Raw genomic sequence first — 23627 nt, 5'->3', positions numbered from 1 at the left:
ATAAAAAAACAAGTTACATGGGGCGTTTTTTATGTAAAAAAAGATAAAATAAAAAGATATTTTTTGAACAACCCAAATTTAAAAAAAGTTTAATAAATTCATTCAAAGTTTTTTTTAAATTTTCCTCCTTACCAATCCGTTTGCCATGATTTTTTACATTCCTCCATCAATTTCTTCATCTTTGAAAAAGTAATTAAAAAACCAATTACGTCACTAAAAAGGATATTAAATAGAGTACGTTTTCTGAAATTTGCCGGTCTCTAGGTTAGGAAGTAGTTTAGAATCACCATAGTAAGTTTTTCAACTTTGAAAGCATTTTTTTTTTAAATTCTCGCTACTAAAAAACGTATTTCACGAAGCTTTACAAGTTCAGCATTGATCAAATCTTATTGGAAATTTAACGCAGTTTTCAACGGTATCAACGGTTTGGAAAAAACCTTTTAGTTTTGGAGTTATTATTGTTTATTTGAAACAAGGTCGTGAAATCTTAAAAAATCAGAAAATTGGAATGACTCCGAAACTGCTGAGATTCGGACCATAGTTAATTAGGACTTTTTGGTTCAATTTCGAATGTAAAATCTATGGGCAAAGTTTGTAATACGAGTAGGCGAACATCCTGTATACTTCACAATCCTCATGAGGCTTAGAAGAGTGCACTTCACTCGAAGACCTAATACCAATTTTCAGTCGACCAATTTCGTACGGTGCGAAAGCTTTTAGAATTCGAAGTTCGTTAGTCTTCGAAGTTTTGAAAGAAAAAAAAGACTCACTTTGCGTGAATATATAGAGCATTAAATGAGGCTTTAGGTAGCATTAATTAGCTTCGCGATAAACGTCTTCTGGCGTGTAATTTTACATAATCCGTTTATGTTAGCATATAAGCAATATAAATATATTTGTAATATCTCCCGCATGCAGTACCGTGGAAGTTATCAGTTTACAATAAAAATCTCAGAGAACCACGGGGCGTCGGTTTAAACCGTTTTTATATGGGAAAATTCCAGCGTGCTACCGGATATCTCCGTTATCAAAGTTTCCCTAAGACTTTTTATTTCCACCTACGCCAGACCCACACCAACCTTTTAAATCCGGGCTTGCTTTATGTTACTGCGGATTGCGTGGCACATCTGCCTCGGTGGAAAACTTCATTTCCCGGAGTGGAATATTTTGTCTCGTTCATTCGGACCGCCGAAAACGGTCCGAGGTCCTAACTGATTCACGTTCAAAACAGCATGGGGCCCGTCTATAAATTCCAAGAACAGAAAATTTAATCTTATGAAGCGTTTCTTTCGTTCCTAATAATAAATTTTAGTCTTTCGTCGCGTTTTTAATCTCGCGATAGTTTCTAGACAAAATATGTCAGTAAATGTAATTTAAGAAATATGAAATATTACGCAATTTAACCTCGTCCGCGACTCTTAACGACGTAAATACGTAAATGTCTTAAATCGTTCATGTTTACTTACATTTTCTAAAGCCACCGAATGACAATATCAGACAGAAAAGGGCAAAATAGGACCTGAATTCAATGGTTTTACCAATGTTTTGTTCCGGGGAAATGAAAATGACGAAAGAAAAATCCCGAATTCAGGCGGTCTTTGTGCGTTCACGATCGTATGTCGCGCCACGCCGGAAATGAATGACTATGGGACTTTTCGGACTTAGGGGACACTTAAAGGCTATTTGATACAGTATCACGTTTGGTGTGGGCAATTTAGGCGAAGTCGCTCCTGGAAGAGGTTCGATTCTCTCAAGACAGTGATAAATGGGAGAAGACTATCGTTCTGAGGCCGGAGATTGCGCTATTTATATAAAGAACACTAGAATGCCGTTCTTCCAGATGGCCTGTACCGCCTGTACACAAGCTTTTTTTCCTATACTTAAATACTCCCAATGGGAAATGCTCTTTGTTCAGAGATACAAAAATCCTACAACCGAATGATAAAAAAATTAAATATGTGCCATGCAAGAAAGCCTTTCTTCATATAATGTCCTCCTACAATTGACGATCGCTGATTGGCCTATCACGGTGGTTCTTGTAGTTTTCCACATTGACCGATTGCGACTTGGCACAAAAGTTATCATTTTCAACTAACCTCGTTGGTTAAAAGTTATTTTAGAAAGAGACACGTATAAATGATTATGGACAAATTCATAAAAGCGAAAGAGTGCTTCATTGATGGTCAGAGTAACATTCCGAATTCTATTAATCTCTCTAACTACTTTCGTTGACACATTTCTGATTCCGATCAATTGTTATACTTTTTTTGGTCTTGCTGTTAAACTACAGATGAGAGGAAGGGTGAATGAAATGAGTTCATTTCTCATTAATTGGCCGTGTCGAAATTCAATAAAATGTGAGCCGAGGCGAAAACAGGGGAAGTATAAACACACACAGAGTGTACAAACAGAGGTATTCACAAGGGAGCAAATAACATATGCATGTATAATTACCTCGTAAATTACGCAAGGGTCATTAATTCGGTCGGCCCTGTCGCAGACCTCGGCTATACCTCTGGCAGTGGCCAGCTCTCACCCGTTAGTTTAATAAACCATTTGACATCGGGCATCGTCGTTTATCTTCTTACAGCTCCATCGACGCTTCTACCGATCGACAAACTTCTCAAATAAAACGACGAAATTGTACATAAATAGCCTCGAGCAGCCAGATTTCAAGTTTCAGTTTATCGTAGCACTCAGTTTTAAAGATTTGATTGAAAATCAATTATTCTTTTCATACATATTATTTTATAATTTTTGTATACAACGGGCCTTTCATGCCATTAGTATAGTTTTAAATGAAAAGAGCTGTTGAGTTCGGGTATCAAACAATAGATGTTTTCAAGGCTTTCGAAAGGAACTATCATTATATCGTATTTCTTTGTAAAACAACAAAATATTCTATTAAAAGTCAGCCCTATATGTTGTCCATATATATAAAACACTATAACATATCTTTATCCTTAGCTCGACAAAAAGCTGATTCATTCCTTTATCGTCTTATCTTTTCTTTTGTATATTTCAGACAATATCCAACCAGCTTCAACGGTATTAGCCATAAGAGATTTCCTTGAATAAGGCCTTTCATGTTTGTTAAACCTCGTCCTTTCAAATATAACATTTCGCCATTTTATTAACAATTTATTTATGACATTTGAGTGTTTTTAAGATTGTTAAATCGGTTTTAGTGGATATAATTGAAACTCGGTATCATGTGCAATTGTACATGGCGATTCACTACTCGTAAGACAATTTCGTACGTCTACACCTCAAATGCGCACAAAAGTCCGTATAAATCAGGGTCCGAATCTCAACGCAAGAAAATGGAAAGCATATAAAAAAGGGACAATAAACATAGCGTATAACCAAAGCAGAAAATTTAGACAGCTACACTAATAGAAAAGCGAACAAAAAGAAAATTCAAATGAATTTTTTTCCTTTGGTTGTGCACTATTATGTCTACCGTATTTGTTTTGTGTGTTTTCTTTGATTTTTAAGTTGAATTTTTCTTTTTTGCACTTTTTTATTAGGTTAAAGATGGGTTTTACAACTGCTGTATTGCTGTTATTTTTGTTTTTTCAACAAAAAATATTCTACTATATTTGATACTACCAAACATTTCAGATATATACATAGAATATAGTAGTCTGATACTGTCTAGTACCACTTACAGCTAGGAGGCAAAGATTAAACCAAAAACCAGAAGGCTCAGCGGCCTAATTATAGAAACGGGTTCTTAATTATATACTTAATCTTTTTATGTAAGGTTTTGGTTGAAATGTAATAATTAGTGTCACGAGTGGGATTCGAACCCACGACCTTCGGATAAATACGCCGCAGCTCTAATTCAAGCTTTTTCATTTCAACCAAACCCTTACATTAAAAGATTAAGTAATTGAAAAAAGCAATTTGTTCAATAGACTACTAAATGTAATGGATTTAATTATACATTTGACAGCTGATTGCACCCGTATTACCCTAAAGAATTCTCCTGCTATGATGTATTACAAGACCATATACGTGTATGGTGGGGGATTACAAGAAATTTTCTACCTAACCTGCAACATGGTGGAGGAGGATCACGCATAAAGGAGTATTGGTCTGAACACCACCATGTACAGCAGTATAATCTCATATTGGTAGAAGTCAAACCAACATAGAGTATATTTTTTCATACTATTTTCAACTAAAATTCCAAGTGCTAAGCCGAGTCTAGTACCGCTAACGTGGCAAATATGAGTCGGACGCCTTAATAGCTTCCGCCAATGCATCCCCACCACTGGTCAAACAACTTGTAAAAGCAATGAGAGAGAGTCATCATGATCAAGCGGTGTTCTCTAGGGGGTGGTTAGCAATTCCACTTTAAACAAAACCTCGGCCGGAGCGGATCCGGTAGTTTCTACGCTAGGGAAGCCCCACTACTCTGGGAGGTTGTGTGGCCTTTTCTATGTAGGGAGTGCGCGGGAGACCAGGCTGATGTATTTCGGCTTAGGTAGACCTTTGCGCGCGGCATATGTTCGATGCTTAGCGGACCCGACCATTCGGAATGGGCAAGCGGAGAGGTTGTCTTGGCCCCTCGGGGTTGAGCTGCCTCTACTCCAACGCTGCGGCAGTAACACCCTTCTGTCGTATGCGGAGGTGCGTCAGCTCTCATCTTGCGAATCAAAACATGCGATAAGGCCGAATATGCTAGGTGCGGACGTTAAAGATCCTCATTGTCCTTTTTAGGACGAAGTAGACGGGAAGCAATGTCATCATGATCATGATCATCATCATACTTGGCTTAACAACCCGCGAGGGACGATGGCCTCCTTCAACAAAGTCCGCCAGCCACTTCTTCTAGCCGCACCTCCACAATGTCGAACACCCAACAAGGCACCCGCTTCCTATTCTACCCAGTCTATCCAACTTTTTACGGAAACTTCAGATTGAGCTGTGGAATCAGTAAATCAGCCTGGAGCCACGCCCCTCAGCAATCAATAGGAAATTTTAATAAGCTTTCAATTAGTCACCTTACGTTTTACCCAATTTCTCAATCGTTTGAAGTTATTCGCGATTTTTGGGGCAAAAAACGTGGTGTTTTACGTGTTCATGGAAAACAACAATCACATTCTCTCCCGATTTTCCAGAATGCATAAATTGTGAACCGTCAAGTTTTCGCAAATTTTACACTCTATAACTTTTGTTCTGACGATTTTTCAAAAAAATGACCAGGTAAGCGACAATTCTTTCTTTGACCCCTTGTTTACCTCATCACGGGAATTCAACGTTTCCTTCCATTTCACATGGATTTGCGCAGTCTGGCTTACGGAATGATCGGCGTTTTGCACGAGCACTTAAAAAACCACGTTTTTGCCCAAAAATCGTGAATAACTCGAAAAAAGCTGTGAAATCGGGCCAAGTGGAAGGTGACCAATTGACTGCGTATTAAAATTTCCTAAATTGATTGCTATAGGGCAGCGCTCCAGGACGATTTCCTAGTTCCACAGCTCAATTTAAAATTTTAGTAAAAAGTGCAAAAATTAACACGTTCCCGAATTACTGATGAATACCTGAAGCTAGGAAAACATTTTAAAAAAGTCATCTCGTTCAGCGTAAAATTGTCTAAGAAATAAGAACTAGTGCAGGTCTGTGACTTAAAAGGCTGAGAAAATATTCCTTTCCAAATTTGGCCATTTTTTCCTGCAAAACGATTGGTTGTTAACGGTTAGTTGTTTTTATGAGCAGTGTACCAATCTTCATGAAGCGAATGAAACGAAGTACGTTACAGTCTTCATATAAATCCACTACCTCCGCATTAGTCATTTTGGGCCATATCTAAACATTGCCGTCAAATCCCGCTCTGAAAATTCTCCTTAATATTTTCCTCTCGGTTTGGATTATCTGTAATTCCTGGGCTTTGTAGAGGTCTTTTTGTTCGTAGCACGGTATAGGACTCGGTTCTTCAAACTACCAGTCACAAATAGCAGCGGTTGGTGGCCATAATTTTTCGTTGAATTTCTTATTCGTAATTAATCACAAGTGATCCCAGATAGACAAAGCTATTCACGTTCTTAAAGATTTATCTCCATAACTACCTTGGTCCTGCAGATTACCTCGCGTCTGGTAACACATATTGATTTTGGACTCGTTATTGGACAATCCCATATTCATCGCCGCTTCCTGAAGTTTGAACAAGTACTCACTCTTTCAAATAAATTAATATCATCGGCATAGCCTACCATTTGCGCAGTCCGATTAATGGTACCATCAATTTGGATTCCGGATCGTCTTAGCGATGAGAGACTGTCATATCCCTAATAAATTCTATCATTATTATCAGAAGTGATTAACGTCTAATAAACCTCTTCAATAAAAATGGGCGAAAGTCTCATAAAAACCATAATTACACTCGGGTCCCGAGGGCGCGAACGGTTATTAACGTTGTCTGTTAATTGCGTAAATACTGGACCGGAGATCCTCTTGAATATAGTCGCTGTAATGGGGGGGGGGTCGGCGGCTAATGAAGTCCGCTAACTTTTTCAATATAACTCCTTAAGGAGGAACCGCCATAAGTCCTCTTAATTACTCGACTTCGTGAGCACTTTTCTGCTCGCTTTATCCGACCCGGGGGAAGGCATAACTAATAACTCATATAGTGTTAAGGGGATTACAACTGAGGCCTCTCTTTTTCCTCTCCTCCAAAGTGAAAAAAAGGTTAACGAGAAAACCGTTTTTCACGTTAATGTCTTTCCGGAAACAGAGGAGGACGAAGTGGTTTTTCAATTTTAAAACTATACCTTAGGGGAGAATTCTGCAATATTTTACTAGGGATATATTAAACTAGAAGGTGAATGAATGAATGAAGAGGTTTAGGTTAAAAACGTCAACTTCTGAATTACTGTCATAATATTGAGAAAATTTGATTAATCATGGATCTGAATTCTGATTTTAGATTCTTGTAATAACTAATATACTTGTGTGACACTGCAAAATAAAGAAGTGTCAAAAATAACATGGCGTAATTTAACGAAAGGAAAGAATTGTTCCCATGAAGAAGGGCATAAAATATTCTTGTTCTGTCATCGACATTAAATGACAAGTAGGATATTAGGGTTGAGAAGAATACCCGTCGAGTCTGTTAACAAAGAAACACGGTGAAAGAAATTTCCCTTATCGGGTTTAACCACTATAAAAGAGACGTCGAAAGATCTTCAAGGAAGGTGCGTTTCGACGGTTAGCGTCAGTGATGACGGGTATTCTACTGGGTATTACCAAGCGATAATGAAACGATTGTATCTGTCGGACGCCAATTTCATTTCCTGATAATTAAAATAATGAAAAGCAAGGAGGTGAAACGGGTTGACAATGATGATCATTTCTTCTGCGACGTTAACATCTGTTGAAAGGGGGGAAAACTCCATTTCCAGGTTGAAAAGACTTTTTCTTTGAAGCCATAAAAATGTTTCTAATAAATCGTTGATTTTTCCAAAACGAGATTGCATTCAGGTCTCACTTCGAATAGACATACTAAACTCCTACGCTACAATTGATCCGGCTCGATTTTGAAACCGTAAAAAGAAGTAAAAGATTAGGAAAGTAAATAATATTCATGTTAAATCCTTTTTAAAAAGATAGTTCCTACTCACAGAAAGTTGTTTTGCAATGATCCGGATTTCGAGCCTTTTAGCTCATCATCAGGTTGAAGGACTTCTACAACACGTCTCTCGACATGAATTGCAAAAGTGAACCCGCTGATAGCTCCGCCAACACGACATTCCAATTAGCAGCTGGTTTTTTAATGGCGCTCAATTTGAACGTGCGAAACGCGGAAATTTTAACATAAATAAATATTACAATAGTAAATACTTAACATTATTAAATTACTATAAAAATAATAACAATTAAAATAATTTAATTATTTGGACGTTTAATATTATTTATGTACATATTTAAAATGGGAGGTAGGTCAAAATCTGTTATATTATTAATGCATTTACCTTTTTATCTATCTTTTTAAGAAGTAAAAGAACTATAATTTTAAAAAGGATTGAACACCACACTTACTCCATCATTTATCATTTCTATATTCATGTTAGGTTAAAGTTTTAAATGCAGTTCGGGGGGGGGTCGAAATTGATAAGTCGGTCTAGGACACGAGTAGAGTAAATTGTAGTTAGAGCGGATGAAAGATGCTCGCTTTATTTAGAGAGTGCTTTATTATCCACGGATGTATTTGTTAGATAATCTCAGCGTTTGCTTGGGACTGGGGAAGGATATTGACAAATGGACCGGCTACAGCGATACAAGTCATTTTCCAACCGAGTCTTCCACGACCGTTATTGGCAGGAGCGCTTCAACTGCTGTCAATTATATTTTTCGGTCCATCAACTTCTGGGCCCTCTCGCTATCACGTTTTCGCCTGTTTATTTAGTTTTGAGAGACATTATATTTCGCGATACGCACACGTACACACCCACATACACAACACAACAGAATTCACTTTTATTCTCCTTAGTCAGTTAAATTTTGTACAGCGCAACGTACCCTTCACCATTTATTGGGGGTATTTTCATCGCTATAAGTCTAATACACACTGGGCCTATTTGAGTCTACTGATGTCGTGATTCAGAATCTATGAATAGATGCAATTAGTTCGTACTCAGTCCAGGCGCTGTTCCACAACAAAAACCAAGATTCATCATTTAGTTCTAAAGCAGAAAATGATGGACGAAGTCGCATTCTAAGGAATTTCACTCGTCTTATCTATAATGTCTAAATCTCAGTACAACCAATAAACAACGATGAGTGTTCTTCGTCCTCAATAAATTATTCAATGATTCATGGGTACTCCACAGCATTATAGTACTTAAATTACAATAATAACTGAAAAAACTAATCTAATAAAAACCAAAATCTAACTAACTGCAGTTAGTTGATAAGCTATCTGAAGGCGCTAACTGAAGAAGCGAGGGGGCATTCTACCTCTACCAAGGTTAGATTCACGTCCACAATGGCCCAATTCTTTTCCTTAAGTCTTTTATCAATGTGCAGTCCTAGGTATCGGACTATGTAATTTAGTCGTAATGGGGGATAAAGTGATTTTCCTAGTGCGAAAGTGACTTGAGCAATTTTGCTTTCGTTCATGGTTAGGGATGGTAGTTCATCTTGATTCTCCGTTTGCGGTACCTGTCTTCTAATAGGGTAAGGTGGCTGCAGATAGGAGTTTACAACGGATGGGTTTGAGTGAAGGATAGCCGTTTCGTCGGCAAATGTGGAGGTGACTTCTTTTGGGGAAGTAGGAATGTCATCGGAGTATCGGCTCAAGGATACTTCCTTGAGGGACTCCAGATTTTACCGGAATATAAAAGGAAAGGGATGTCCCCTGATTGACCCGGCAATATCGGTTGGTCAAGATCGGAGAATAAGGTAAAATTGAGAAGAAACGTCTTGAGTTTCCACAGTAAACCCGTGTTGTCACACGGGGGGGGGGGTTATCTGGTCGAAAAACTGGGCTACGTTCCGAACAATTCTGTTTTCGCTAAAGAGAAACGGCAATAGTGCCTACCACACGGTGCACTTGTGCGCAACATCGGGTAGAGATCCATTTCGGCGGGACGCAAAACATGTAAAAAATACTAACAGCAACACACCCGATGTCCTACGAAAACTAGTCGGGGCTGATCGGACGCAGCCGAGACGCGTGCATAATTCAACCCATACGCAAACAGTCGATTTAACGTGTGTGGACTGGATATACTCACAAAACACACACACTCCGTTAGAGTAGAATTCCTCTCTGGAATTATTCAATAACTACTTGAATTCGAATCATAAACATTAGAAGTTACTACTTAACCAACAATTCGGATGAATTTCCTTTCGGAAATAAAAAAAAGAGCCAATTGGTCAAAATCAATATTTTGTAAAAGTGGAACAGTTGAAAAATAAGGTATTTACGAGATGGAGAGGAACGCTGGAAATGAAGAGGAAGGTGTCAATAGACACACGTTGATAGGTTCATTACGGCTCACTAAACTGATCAGGTCGAGTGAAGGTGCTATCAAGCCGGGGATGGTGGCCGTGTCGGGTTTTATCAACCCCCAGACACAAGGACAAATAACAGCCGGCAGCCTTTTAAACATATTTTCTACATTTCTACACCTTGTCCAATATTTTTGCTTTAGCTTCTTGAGGTTCAGGAATAAATATTTCTGCGGATCGATTATTTCAGATCATTTTGGTCTGTCAAAAGTGTTTTGCCTTTCTGTCATCATTAATGGTAGGTTAATGGGTTATTGTACTAATTGAAGGTTCTTTTCTACGTAAACAAACCACTTAATAAGAAATATTTTGTTTTGCACATAAGACGACAGTCAGAAACCTGCTTTATACATTCCAAGGAGTTCCTGATATTCTAACGACGCCTTAATCGAAATCGTGATATTTTTCATGTGGCGAATTTTAAGACGTCATTTTCAACTGAATTGTTAATAAATTGAACGCTAACCATTCACAAAGTTATGCAGCTTCGTCCTGGGAAGCTGCTTATTCGAAGGGACCACTGAGGACTTAATGATTTATTGGCTCAAGATACGCCTCTCTGAGAGGCGTTTACAGTAGGACATAAAACAAGGACATCACTCCCGCCTACCAGAAGACGGACTTTAATTTTAAAATCCTCATTTACTGTACAACGCTTCTATTTTCTTAAAAGTTGTGATATACTTCTGCTGCTTGAAACGAGCTTGATAGGAGCATGTAATTTGATGCGAAAACTTGTATTATATTATGCTATAGGTTACCCGGAATGATTTCCTGTTTACGGTAGAGAAAAAGATGGATCCTGTAGAGTCCTTGTAGTACGAACTGAATGGGAGCGAGCAGAAAGTTGTAAGAGGGGTCTGGTGAACTCAGGAAAGTTGGTGGCATAAACATTTGAACGTCGAAAGGCAGGATGGAAGTTTCGAAAAAGTAACCAAAAAAGCGTTGATTCGTTTTTGATAATGTATTTTGTCATTCCAGAACATTTTGACTATAGCTTGTCGATATATATTGTGGCTTGTTTTTAATAATAATTTTGGTGTAAAATCCACCTCTGTGGATGGCGACAAAAACGATTACTGATAGAGCAACACAACGATGATAGGCAGACGAAAAGGTTTGGAAAGGACCAAACTGTAGATTTGTATCAACGCAACACAATTTTTGCTTGAAAATACAGTAAAAAATCGACAGAAGAATTTGGTGTGGGAAACGCCAAAATAACAGTTCATTGCACTACAACAAAACTTGTTATTTCAAGCCAACTAATTTTCTCTTCGCTGATCGAAAAACGCTCGGATTAATGGGCCTCCTGTATTTAGGAAACACTCTCGCTAACCATTAATCATGTTTATTTAATTAAAGTAAATCTACAGTAAAACTGAATTTTATATTTAACCAGTACTATAATGATTGGAGTATTTGAATTAAAATTCCTAGCCATGGTATCGTTAAAAATTGCAAGCGAACACTTTTTTCTAGAACGCTTGTATATTGCTTGATATATTTGCAGTCAAAATGTAATAAAAAATAAGGCATTTAAAAAATTTAGTGGTCAAAAGGCAACGCGAACGTTTTGTGAATATAGGAATAAATGGAAGCATTATATGGTTATATCGTTCGTGCGATAAAGAAACATAAAGATTAAGTTAACTATTAAAAGTGTTTATATGGAGTCAATAGTCAATAGTGACTTTGGAAGTCATATAGCCTCTTTAGTACGTTACATTATTATATCTCTATTTTACTTACATATATATCTATTGGTTTTTAATCAATTTATTTTTTATTTTAATTTTCCCTTGGTTTTATTAAAAGGCTTACTAGACCGACCATTATTTTTACAATAAAGAAAAAAAAGAAGAAAAAAATGCTAAAAATGCATGTCTAGTTTTGTATAGCTTAGTTAGTGACAAAAAAAATGTTTCAGGCATTTGGAAATTTAAAATGTGTACAGAAGTCTTTGAAAATGTAGTAGATCTAATTTTAACATAACATATGCGTGTGTGTGTGTCTGTCACAAATGGAGTGTTTGCGGGCGCATGAACAATCAACGTACACACGACACGAAAAACAAACCCACACGCACATATGCACACACCTCCTAGTCTCTTAAAATCTGTTATTTCATAATCGTATCTACTGAAATGGTGCACAAGTAGGCAATATTTGTATCACACAAGATTTTGCTAATATTTTAGCTTGCTTATATTTAAAAAACCTATGATGTAAATACACTAAAGACTCCTTTGTAAGTGCTGCTTTTTTCCTATGTTTCTAATTAACTTTTTGTTTTTATAATGCATATAAGATAAAGAATTATGTTTTTAACATTCTCCTAAGTAATGAAAGAAAAAGGAAATTTGATGAAGAATTAAATTATTTATGCAGAGCTTTTTTTTCTTATTTTTACAATAATTTATGTACAATAAATAAATGTTTCCATATTCTTATAAACCCATTGGAACAATAAGATATTATAAATTATTAACTAAACTAGTTGTTTTGCCTTTGTTGATGTTTGGGTTGTGTAGGAATTTGGTCGGTTCCATATTCTCTTGCTGGCCGAGGCGAGACTGGTATTCTTAAGATCCCTGCGTAAGTCCTTATTCCGTAAGTACCAAGGTGCATTGATCATGGTAAGTAAGATTTTATTTCGAAGTGTTCGTATAATTTTGATATTGCTGCGTTTGGTTGAACCCCATAGTTGAATATCACATGTCCACATAGATTCCATCCACTTTAGGAAAATCACGGAGGTATAACAAGTAAAATATTTGACCAAGTACTACGTCGTGGCACTCTTGCATTCATTACTTTTAATCCTAAATATTGGTCTTGTTCGACTCTAAAACCCTAGTTTGCTAGGAAGAGATAATATCCTATTCTCTGCTTTGGTAGCATCCCTTTAGTTTACTAATAAGCCCTCATGCCAGACCTTGTTAAAAGCCTTTGAAATAATAACAAAGATAGTAGAACTTTTTTTTCTAGTTATTTTTCTTATTTACTCGGTCTATTGTTGAAGGTCTTTTTCCGAATTCAAATTGATGGCCAGGGATGATACCCTGGGTTTTATTCTTTTTAGTACCTAATAAATTTTCGGAAATCTTATAGAATGTCGGTAGTAATGGTGTTGGTCTATATTATTTGACCTCGTTCGGCGGTCTCCTCAGTTTTTGTATCATGATGACCTCCGCAAATTTCTAAATTTCTAGACGATGGGAAATATTTTAGTCTGATGTATGTTAGTTTAACTTACACATTTTTCGGCTATTTTTCAAATATTTCTCCAATGTTGTCGTATCCCGGAGTCTTTTTAGCATGTAACTACTTTAATTTCTCTTGTTATTTCTTTACTAGTAATTAGCTTTATATTTTCATCTTTGTATTTTGTTTCTTCAAGTAGCTGTCAGTGATGTTTTTATTTGACAATTTTGGCAAGGTGACTGGCAAAAAATTCTGCTTTTTCTCTGCGGTCTCTCGTCCATGTTCGGTCATACTTTTTAATGGAGGAATTTGAACAATTGGTTTTTTTTATTGCCTTCCATAGCTAGTGGCTTTGCCTGGTGTTAAATCTTTACGTAATTTTTGATTGAGTCGTCATGTACTTTTTTTAACTCACTTTTGATTTTTTTGCTATATTGTTAAGGACAGTTCTGTCTGCAGGGTCTCTTGACATTGGTGGCCATTTTCTTCTAGTCTTTCTTTTCTGACTCACCAGTTCCAGTATTTTTCCTGGGGTAGTTGAAGTCTATTGTTTTATGCATAGTTTATCAAGCATTATTCTATGCTGCCATGTATCATTCTATTATTCTATTTAAAGGTAAAGTAGGATAAAGATTAAGTTGAATATTAAAAATATTTGGCATATGTACAATAAAGTTTGAAAATCCCAGCTTCTTTAGTATTTTACGTTATAAATTATATATCTAATTTATTTACATGTATATCTACTGGTATTTAATTTATGAAAAGCAAATTTATTAAGTTTTGTTTTTCTGAAACGCCAAGCCAGGTATTTTAACAAAAGAGCAAATTTTATTGTTTATAATGCAGACAAATTGCAATTATCTCCGATATAATTAATTAGTATCAGCTTTCAGATATTATAATTTTATATCAAAAATATGATGGTTAACGTCTATGAGAAATATGTACCTTTTCTACTGAACTACTGAACTTTGACGCTGTAATTAATAGTATACGAGGTTAACAAATATGAATATAATTACAATGTTGAAACCTATAGTTTCTAGCATAATGCAAATATAAGTTATGTAGTGAAAATGATTCATTCAATCTACATCACAAATATAAATTTCGTACGGTTTTATATTTAATAAAAATGGAGGAGTCACGTTTGATCTCGTTCTCTGTAAATTGAATGCGTGATTTCGTTACACTCGAAAACATAGATTTCAATATTGTAAATAGAAGTTCATATTTGCTAACTTTGTACATAGCTAATTACACTTTCAAAATCCTGATAAAAAGGGTATATTACTCGAAAACTCGATAAAGGAAACGAGAGCTTTATTTCCAATCGGACTTACCCATAATCATTTTGAATAAATTGAGAAAAATTGTAATATTACCCTTGAATAAACTTGTTAACTATTTATATATCTAAAAGAATTGATAAGTTGATATATTAGTGCCTGCAGTAATATAAAATCAGAAGTAAAATAATTCAGACATCTGAAAGCAGATCGTGTTAGCACAGGCTTTGCACAACAAATGTAACTTAACACCAAGTGTTGTTATTTGAAACATAAAATTAATAATACTGTTACAACAGTTGCCCCTAATTTAATGATTTTAATGTTTGTCGTATTTGTATGTTTGTGTTATTTTGATTTTGATGGTGCAGTCGTGCTGTTATAAATGGTGTCCAGCTCTGTTTTGATAGGGGTCCTGTCAATCGGTTCGGATGATGAATCTAGGGCGTAATCAATGGCGGCTGGGCCCAAGGGGTGCAGCCTTACATATTTTATGTGATATCTGAGAGGCTGACTTTGTACAGAGACCCCTCTGAATCCGAAGGAAGAACCCCCGGGGGTCTTAAAATCCCAGCTCCCCGCCTTTATTCCACAATGCGAAAATAAGCCTCTTAGACTAATTGGAGTCTTTGTCCTCTCTTGTGAAAAGGAAGATCTCTTTTGTTTTCGATAAACCGATAGTCAATTGATTCTGAAGATAACACACATGATATCGGCGAAATTTATCGATTCATCGTTTTGGAGACTAGTCAGTGAAAATAAAATCGTTACAACTCTTTTCAGGAACACGTGCACATGGCTAAAATTGTAAATATATATATGTATATATATAAATGTATATATACATATATAATGTATATTATACATATACATAATATTATATATATTACATATGAAGATATTAAAAGTAAAAAAGTAAAGGCACAAAATAACCTCTAGAATCGAAATTTACAATAAAACTATTGGGCTCTCATTTTAAATAACTTCTATTTATTTATTATAACTCCAACAGAAAGAATCTACAAGAGGAGTAGAGAAAAAAAGGCACATAATAACAAAAAGAACAATTGAACAATTAAGCAATAATAACAAAAACACAAGGCTTAATGATTCAAGGCAAGTAAACATTTTAATTTAACTTTAACTGAATTCAAGGAATCGCGAAATACATCTATTTCATTAGAATAATAATTCAGCAATCTCATTATCCTCGGTAGGGGTCAATTCAGTCCATATTCTGTTTTGTAGTGTGGAACAAAGAACAAATTATGGTTCCTAACTGGTCGCTGAGGCACAGATAGCGATAAATGTAAGTTCAGGATATCAATGGCCCCATTCCAAATTTCCAACCCCAAAGGTGATCGGCAAAAATACGGCGGGGCCTAAGCGACTCAAGACCTAGCCAGTTCAGTCTTTCCAAGTAATTCAGGTGTGCAAGACCAAATCTGAAGGGCATTATCCTGGTCGCTTTTTTTGTACTTTTTCCAAGTCGCTAATCTCACCAACGTAGTAAGGGGATCACACGACACTTGTATATTCCAGATGGCTATGAAATAACCAGTGGTAGAAAGAGAGAGAGAGAGAGTGAGTGAGAGAGAGAGAGAAAGAGAGAGTGAGAGAGAGTGAGTGAGAGAGAGAGAGAGAAAGAGAGAGAGAAAGAGAGAGTGAGGGGTGAGAGAGAGAAAAGAGTGAGTGAGAGAGAGAGAGAAAGAGAGAGTGAGTGAGAGAGAGAGAAAGAGAGAGAGAAAGAGAGAGTGAGGGGTGAGAGAGAGAGGAGAGTGAGTGAGAGAGAGAGAAAGAGAGAGTGAGANAAGAAATTACGTTTATATTTGTTTTGTTCTGTATGTAATATTTTTGGATTTTTGATGTCGAAATTGTGTTGGTGTTCAAAATGGTGGGTAGCGAGTGCTGTAGGATTTTGCTTGGGTTTTTTGCAATCATAGATTTGTTGCTTTACTCTCTTGTCCAGATATTGGGATGTAAGACCGATGTAAGTTGCCGGACAGTTAAAACAGTTGATCTTGTAGATTACGTCAGATTTATTTATTATTGGTGTGGGATCTTTAATTTTGGAAAAAAGTGTTATAGGAAATCATTTTCTTGTAATGTTAAGATGCAGGTATTATTCCTAGTATTGCAATGAGCACTCTCTCTTCAGGGAACCTTATTGTTTGTATTTTCAATCTGATTAATTCCTTCCTTGACCAACAATTAGTGAATGGTAGTAGGTTTTTTAGTTTGTAGTACAACTAGATAACTGTAACAATGAGCAAGGTAATATGTAAAAAATTAAAAACAAGAGTGGAGAAAATACCCTTTAGTACTCCAATGATACTAAAACATTGTCTGTTTTATTGATACTTATGTCATTATCACCATCACCTCCTAGGAGATCTCGCGGCCATTGTCTCCTCAGTCGGCGAGGAGGGTTTGAGGGGATTCATCGGGATGCGAGGTTTCTGATGTGCTAGTTTACGATGGTTGGAAGGTTTTTGTGAAATTTGCTGTAACGGGAATGGATTTCATTTTGAACGAAAGCGATATGTAAGTCTGTATCTGTAGTTACATTCAATACATAAAATGACGCATCTGGTATTTTTTCGTAGGATTAAGATCTGGGCAGTGGGCAGTTTGAATGCGGCGGATGTTGTTTGGTTGAACCCCACACTTCTAGTCCGTAAGTCCATACCGGGTTAACTATGGTGTCGTAAAGCAACCTTATTTTTGATACGTAAATTAGAACATTTGTCAAGAATTCGTACAGGAGATCTGTACCTCAACCTTAACAAACCTCCTGATGTTTTAGCCGTGTGTGAGGACTCCACGTCAGGCATTTGCCGATGTACACCTTGTCCGCAGTTGGGAGAGGAGATCGTTTTACGGAGGTGAAGGTAATGTGGGTGAATTTGTCTGTGTTAAATTTTATCGTTTTCTTTTGACACCAAGACTCTAGTAGTGTGAAGTTTTGTTGGAGGTTGTGAGTGAAAATGACAAGGTCGGTGTTGCTAGAAAGAATTGTCATATAGTGTGCAAATGTGAATGTGGTGGTTTCCGGATGTGATGGCAAATCAGCTGTGTACACCTGATATAGTGTGGGGATCAGAACGCTAGCCTGAGGAATACCAGCTCGAATAAGGAAATATGCAAAGAGGAATTGGCCTTCGATGACTTGGAAAAATCGGCCAGTGAGGTAACTGTGCAGTATGAGATAGGAGGTAGGTAGATCTTAGCCGTTGAGCTGTAGTAGGTTAAACTTGTATGTTTTTTTAAAGTAATCAAGAAATGAAGTTGATTTAATTTAAAATCTTCCTTATTTTCTCTCTTTTCCTCTGTACAACTCTTTCTCTACTTTGTTCTCCGTTCTAAACTTTACATTTTATTCTCTCCGTTTGTCTGCCTGCCTTTGCAGGGCGTGTGTGAGAGAGAGACCTCTCATAGGTCATACAACACAAGTGTTGTAAAACATTGCCAATTACCTCGGTGCCATGTAAGTCGGATGTTTGAGATTATAATTAGAATCATTAAAATGCTGCGTAGTGTAAAGTCCATAATTGAAGGATACTGACAAACAAAGTCTCGCAATTATGTCAAGAAGGAGCACAGCCTGGAAACGGGAAAGGGCTGACTAGGCAGCAACTCGTGTCGCCGCTCCCCCCCCGCAAAACGCCCGTTTAAATAATGGTATCAGTTTTAATCAGAGCTTTGTAATGATAGAGGAACCCGCCGGAAGAAGGGAGACAAGTTTATAATTGCTCCCTCAATTACTCCTCAACGCTGAGAATGTTTTCCGCCTCATAAATTCAACTCGGACTCCTCAGACACTTGACAGTCTTGAAGCACCGAGATTCAACGTATTTAAATTCACCTCCTGAGGGAAAGCTTACTGTTTAATAATTACTTAATTTACCTGGCGGCGTGTTGAGTTTGATATGCGAAACTCCAATGTTCACGATTACAAAACACATATGATTTAGCCACCCTTATTTGCGATATAATGTAGTACAGCCCTATGTCTACCCAAACTATATTAATATATCAAGATCAAGATCCTGTAATAAATAAGTTTTATATATAGTCTTCAATTATTTGATTGTCCGAAACTGTAGTCATCAATGATCGAAGACCCCCCCGCTGGTGATTCGTTTTATGACTTTTGAATTGTAATTTTGTACACTGGCTCATAATACACGCCACTGCGACGAAATATTTATGCGGCGCCAGTATCAGCCGGTCGACTTATCAATTAAAACGTTAGAAACGACTTTATATTATTATATTATTTGTAACGTAATGTATCAAAGCGTTTTGGACGCTTTCCAAAAGCCGTCTTCTCCGTCCCGACGGGGTTGAATTTTCAAATTGTTTACTCAGAAAAGTGTATGGTGCATGGACGGGGTGGTTCGTTATAAATCATTAATTAGCCGCCACTTGTTCAAGCCACAAGAATAACACAAACAATGAGTCGGACTTTGGGGGAAATCGCATTTCGGCGATTTACAACAAACCGCTAAGCAACACAAATGTAATGAATGTTTTGTTTTTAAAAGCCGGCCTACACTCTCTGAAAACAAATAGAGACGAAAAGTCTAATGGCTGTTTGTAATTTTTTGAACTTGTGAAACTAATATGTAACTCGTGTGTAAAGCTCAGCTTTGACGTCGTTACAGGATATGCCACATTCACCGTCCGAAGTAATACCCCTCGCCCACCCAAACGTACCTTGGCAGACGCTAAACCTGGACCCTAGACTTACAAATAAAAAGACAAACTGAACAGACACTTCGGACTTCTCTATAAACTACTTGGATGCAATATCAACAAAAAACAAACTGACACTCACAAAACACCACTGAAATCATTATTTCGAGATCGTGAGATGCGGTCTGGTGTGACGTTGGTTTTAGAAAAGCATTTTCTTTATCGTGCCAACGTTTCGATCTTTATTGAGATCATCTTCAGGGCCTGGGATTTACAAACATTGTTTATATATTACAATTACATTTTGGATGTGGAAAAGTGAATTTATACAATGCAAAATATATTTTTTTATATATTCAATCATATGTCATTATTGTGTGTCGTGTTGAGAGTGCCCACTTGGCTTGGGGTGAGCCCTGAAGAGGATTTCAATAAAGATCGAAACGTTGGCACGATAAAGAAAATGTTTTTCTAAAACCTACATCACACCAGACCGCACCTCACGATCACCAAATAATTATTAACTAACGGTCACTAAACACCACACATTACTACTGAAACCTTTTTTGGACATATTGACTGGAACCAGAGTTGGGCAAAATCAAACTAATTCAATCATGATTAAGAATTTTGATTGAAGTTTGATCATGATTGAGTTATTCTTGAGTAAATTAATCATTATATGATTTAATCATAATTAATTCAATCATGAGGTATGACTAAATCATATAATGATTAATTTATTCATGACTAATTCAATCATGATTAAACTTCAATCAAAATTCTTATCATGATTGAATTAGTTTGATTTTGCCCAACTCTGGCTGCAATGACCAACTTATCAAAATCCAACCGACTCCGGATAAAAATTTTGAGATGAGAGTCGTGCTCAAGGCCAGCCTTCAAAAATTGTTATCATAAACGAAAACCAAAGTTACATAATTATTCTACATGTCTATTTTATTACAATCAAGACCCCTCGATGGTGTATTTTCCAAATAATGTAGAAATCTCTCCTTTTAAGTGGAATAAATTTTAATTCAAAAAAATATTTTTTCCATTGATCGGTTATGTAAACATATTTACTTTTTAAAGCGTAGCTTGTTCTAGGATTTTGTAATTTAATTTTATTATTATTATTATTATCATTATCATTATTTTTTGGCTTTTTATAACGACGGAGTTTTACTTATAATTGGAAGATTGAATTTTGTTAAATAAGGTGTTGAAGGATTTTCGTTTTGATGAAATAAATTTCTGTTAGAATTTTTTTCAAAAGTGATGAAGTTGTGTATTTTTCATTTTTCGAGCACACATTTGAACATGATTTATCGAAATTTAGTCATGACTAACTATATTGTGACTAAATTAGTCATGCCTCGTATTTAATTACTAGTCATGACTAATTTATCCATCAATTACATATGTTGACTAATGACTGAATTATTCACTTACTACCAATCATGACTAACGGTCTGAGTGATCAATAATTAATCATTAGACATGACTAATTTTTGCCCAACACTGACTGGAACTATGGCGCATATAGTGTACACTACCTTGGGGTTTGTTCTAATCTTTGCTCCGTTGACTCATGCTTAACCATGGAACTGACAAATACAAATTAAGAAACAGGAACTGGACAGATGCTTCAGACAACTGTAAACACTACTTGGTAACAAATCTAACATGTCGACAATTTGGGTATACGGATTAGAACTATGCGGTGTCGCTAAACCTACCAACATCCGACGAATGTCAGACCTTACATTCCAAAGTCCTCAGAATCATAGTCCGAGATCCCTAATATGTCTCAATACCACCTCCACAACGGCCTCAAAATACCCTTTGGAAATAAATCGACGATATACTCTCCACTCAATCCAACCCACTAGCCAAATTCATAATCCATCCCTACACGTGATTGTAGTTGTCTGATTTAGTCAGCCGAGTAAAGCGGATATGGCCCCGGGACCTCCTCGCCAGGACAGCACGTGTTTGTTGGGAGAACAGAGTGGTTGTTAACTCCCTTCATGACACACTGTATTCCAACTTTGTATGATATTCCATAAAATTACAAAATTTATTGTTTTATACATATGGTAACAAATATTATATTAGTAAAAAAGACTTTCCTACAAAATTTACCCCTGTTGTGAAAATGTCTCAATTTCATTTGGTCATAAAATAAGCAACATCGTAGAACATGTTTTCTATTTGTAATAGACAATTGGAATAGTGTTGTTGTTTCCTTTGTAAATGGAAATTTATGGATTTGGGACCGTCACTTGAGGAGTTCGTTTCTTTTTAACCTGGCTCTGATTAAATATTTATAAATACAGGGGAAACAAGAAGAGCGAGCACAGCTTCCTGTTTTTTCAAACGTTGTTGCCGTTGACGGAAATTCATGAACGATTCCGCGAATGGAACTGTTTTTCATAATTGCTCACCGTTTTCGCCGTTGTAGTTGATATCCTCGCCGTCCTCACGTCTCCACATGACGTACGGCTCCGGGTATCCCTGGGCCTTACATGTCAGCGTCACGTTCGCCGATTCCCTCACAACCATGTCTGTGCTCGTTTCTTTGTCGACTATGCTCGGAGGAACTGGAACAAATGACAAAAATTATCGGAAGAAAACACTCTACTCGTATGCGATTGTTAGAGAGGTTTCGCTTCCATCTGTTGATCCAGCAAGGGTCCTTCTTCACTCAAACGCGTTTCGGCATTGCGCCATCTTCAGTAAGGAACGCTCTGTCATTTGTCAGATTGGGATTACGTCATTGGGTCCGTCGGTTGTCCCTAGGGTCGTTTGCGGTCGGGAGCGTGGTCATAATGTTCATTGGTCGGTCAAGATGTTGGTTATTTCCGTTTGTTTTTTTGTTATGATGGTTTCGATGTTATTTTCTTCAGAGGGTTTGCGTTTTTTGTTATGTAGTATATTAAGTGTGTGAATGTGAGTTTGTTTGACGTTTATAAGTTTTCCATCTTTACGTGTTATTTTATAATTTATGTGTATCTCTACGTTCTCCTGTACGTTGAGCTTTCGCCATTTTTGTGCGATGCGTATTAAAGCCAAGCTGTTTTTACTGTGTTAGGTTCGTGATTGTGATCTATTAAGTGTATGTGTCATAATTTGATTTCCCGTCGTTGCTTTTGAAGGATCTGCGATACTATTAATTCTCTTCCGGTCTGTCCAATGTCTCCGCATTAACAAATGATGCAGTAAACACCGCTTTTGTTCAGCGGCTCTGTTTCTTTTTACTAGTTTATCTGTGTTATTGTTGTTCCTTAGTGTTGTTTTTAGTCCGAATTTGTTGAACAAGTATGTTAGTCTGTAGGTTTCTTTTTCATTCCATTTGTTGTCGTTTTGTGTTTTTTGTGTGTAGTTTCTGGATTTTGCTTGTTTTGTCTGTTTGCTTTATTGTATTATTGTTTATAGTTCTTGCTGTAATTTTCAGTCTATAGCTTTCCCTCCAGGCACTTCTCAATCCGGGGTAGAATTGAATTTGAATTTTTTTCTACAATGCATTTTATTGAGTAAGACCCTGTACGTCCTATTTAACACATCTCTCGTAGTATACCACATCTAGAAACGTTGTTAGATATATTTATAAATAAGAGAATAAGTAAATGCATAAATTTCAAAGTTGGTCCTTGGTGTTGGTCTGCGAGTTGATCAACTCACTCTGAACCGGCATTGGGTCATTTATTTGGTGCGACATCTTCAGTGAGGAACGCTGAATCATCAAACGCTTTAGGTTCTCACCAATATGGCGTAGTTCAACACACTACTACTAAAGACGGACCAAATAAGTAACCCAATGCCGGTTCAGCATATACATTTCAAATAACTTAATAAACTAATATCTTAATACACAGGGGAGGGAGAATTTACAAATAGAAGTAATGTTATTTGCGTCAAAAAAGAGAGATGTACTATTAGACGTTACAATATTCCACATAATTCATTTTCCACTCTTGGAATGTTGGATTATTTTACTTTTCTCTTTTCTGTCAATAGTTAATTTAAGCTTGAAATGATTCAATATCATTATTAAGATAATGTATATCATATATGTACATTTTCTGTGTGGATGTACATACAAATTCACCACCCCGCCGTGCCTTACGCAGCATACTTATGGATCTAATAAACTAAAAACTTGGAATTTGGGCAGAAAAGAGGGAAATGTCTGAGCTTTTGGTCTTCCTCGGGCCATGCCTTAAAAGGTGAGGCTCTAAGAGAGTATGGGGGATTTATTTTTCTTAAGTTTAATTTATTTAAATGGGTTTCTCCTTGCTATTTTTGGACGATTTTGACAAGTATTTGGCGAATAATCTGTGGTCTTGATTAAAAAACAAATTCAATTGTTCGTCTTGGTACATTATTGGTTGAACACTGATG

General features: G+C 36.6%; 1 protein-coding gene across 5 annotated transcripts in view; it reads right to left on the bottom strand.

Moving 5' to 3' along the window:
• LOC106660836 (lachesin-like) overlaps positions 1–23627 on the bottom strand; it is a 295660-nt gene that overhangs the window by 20749 nt on the left and 251284 nt on the right. For all 5 annotated transcript variants that reach the window (XM_014383809.2, XM_024225147.1, XM_014383811.2 and 2 more), the window contains one exon: positions 21671–21826. In XM_014383809.2, the coding sequence (XP_014239295.1) occupies positions 21671–21826 (156 nt within the window). The remainder of the gene's footprint in view (positions 1–21670; positions 21827–23627) is intronic.

This window comes from Cimex lectularius, unplaced genomic scaffold (assembly GCF_000648675.2).
Source record: "Cimex lectularius strain Harlan isolate CLEC.00 unplaced genomic scaffold, Clec_2.1 scaffold24, whole genome shotgun sequence".
NCBI lineage: Eukaryota > Metazoa > Arthropoda > Insecta > Hemiptera > Cimicidae > Cimex > Cimex lectularius.
The sequence above is the reverse complement of the archived record's forward strand: the minus strand, read 5'-3'. Positions and strand labels throughout refer to the sequence as shown.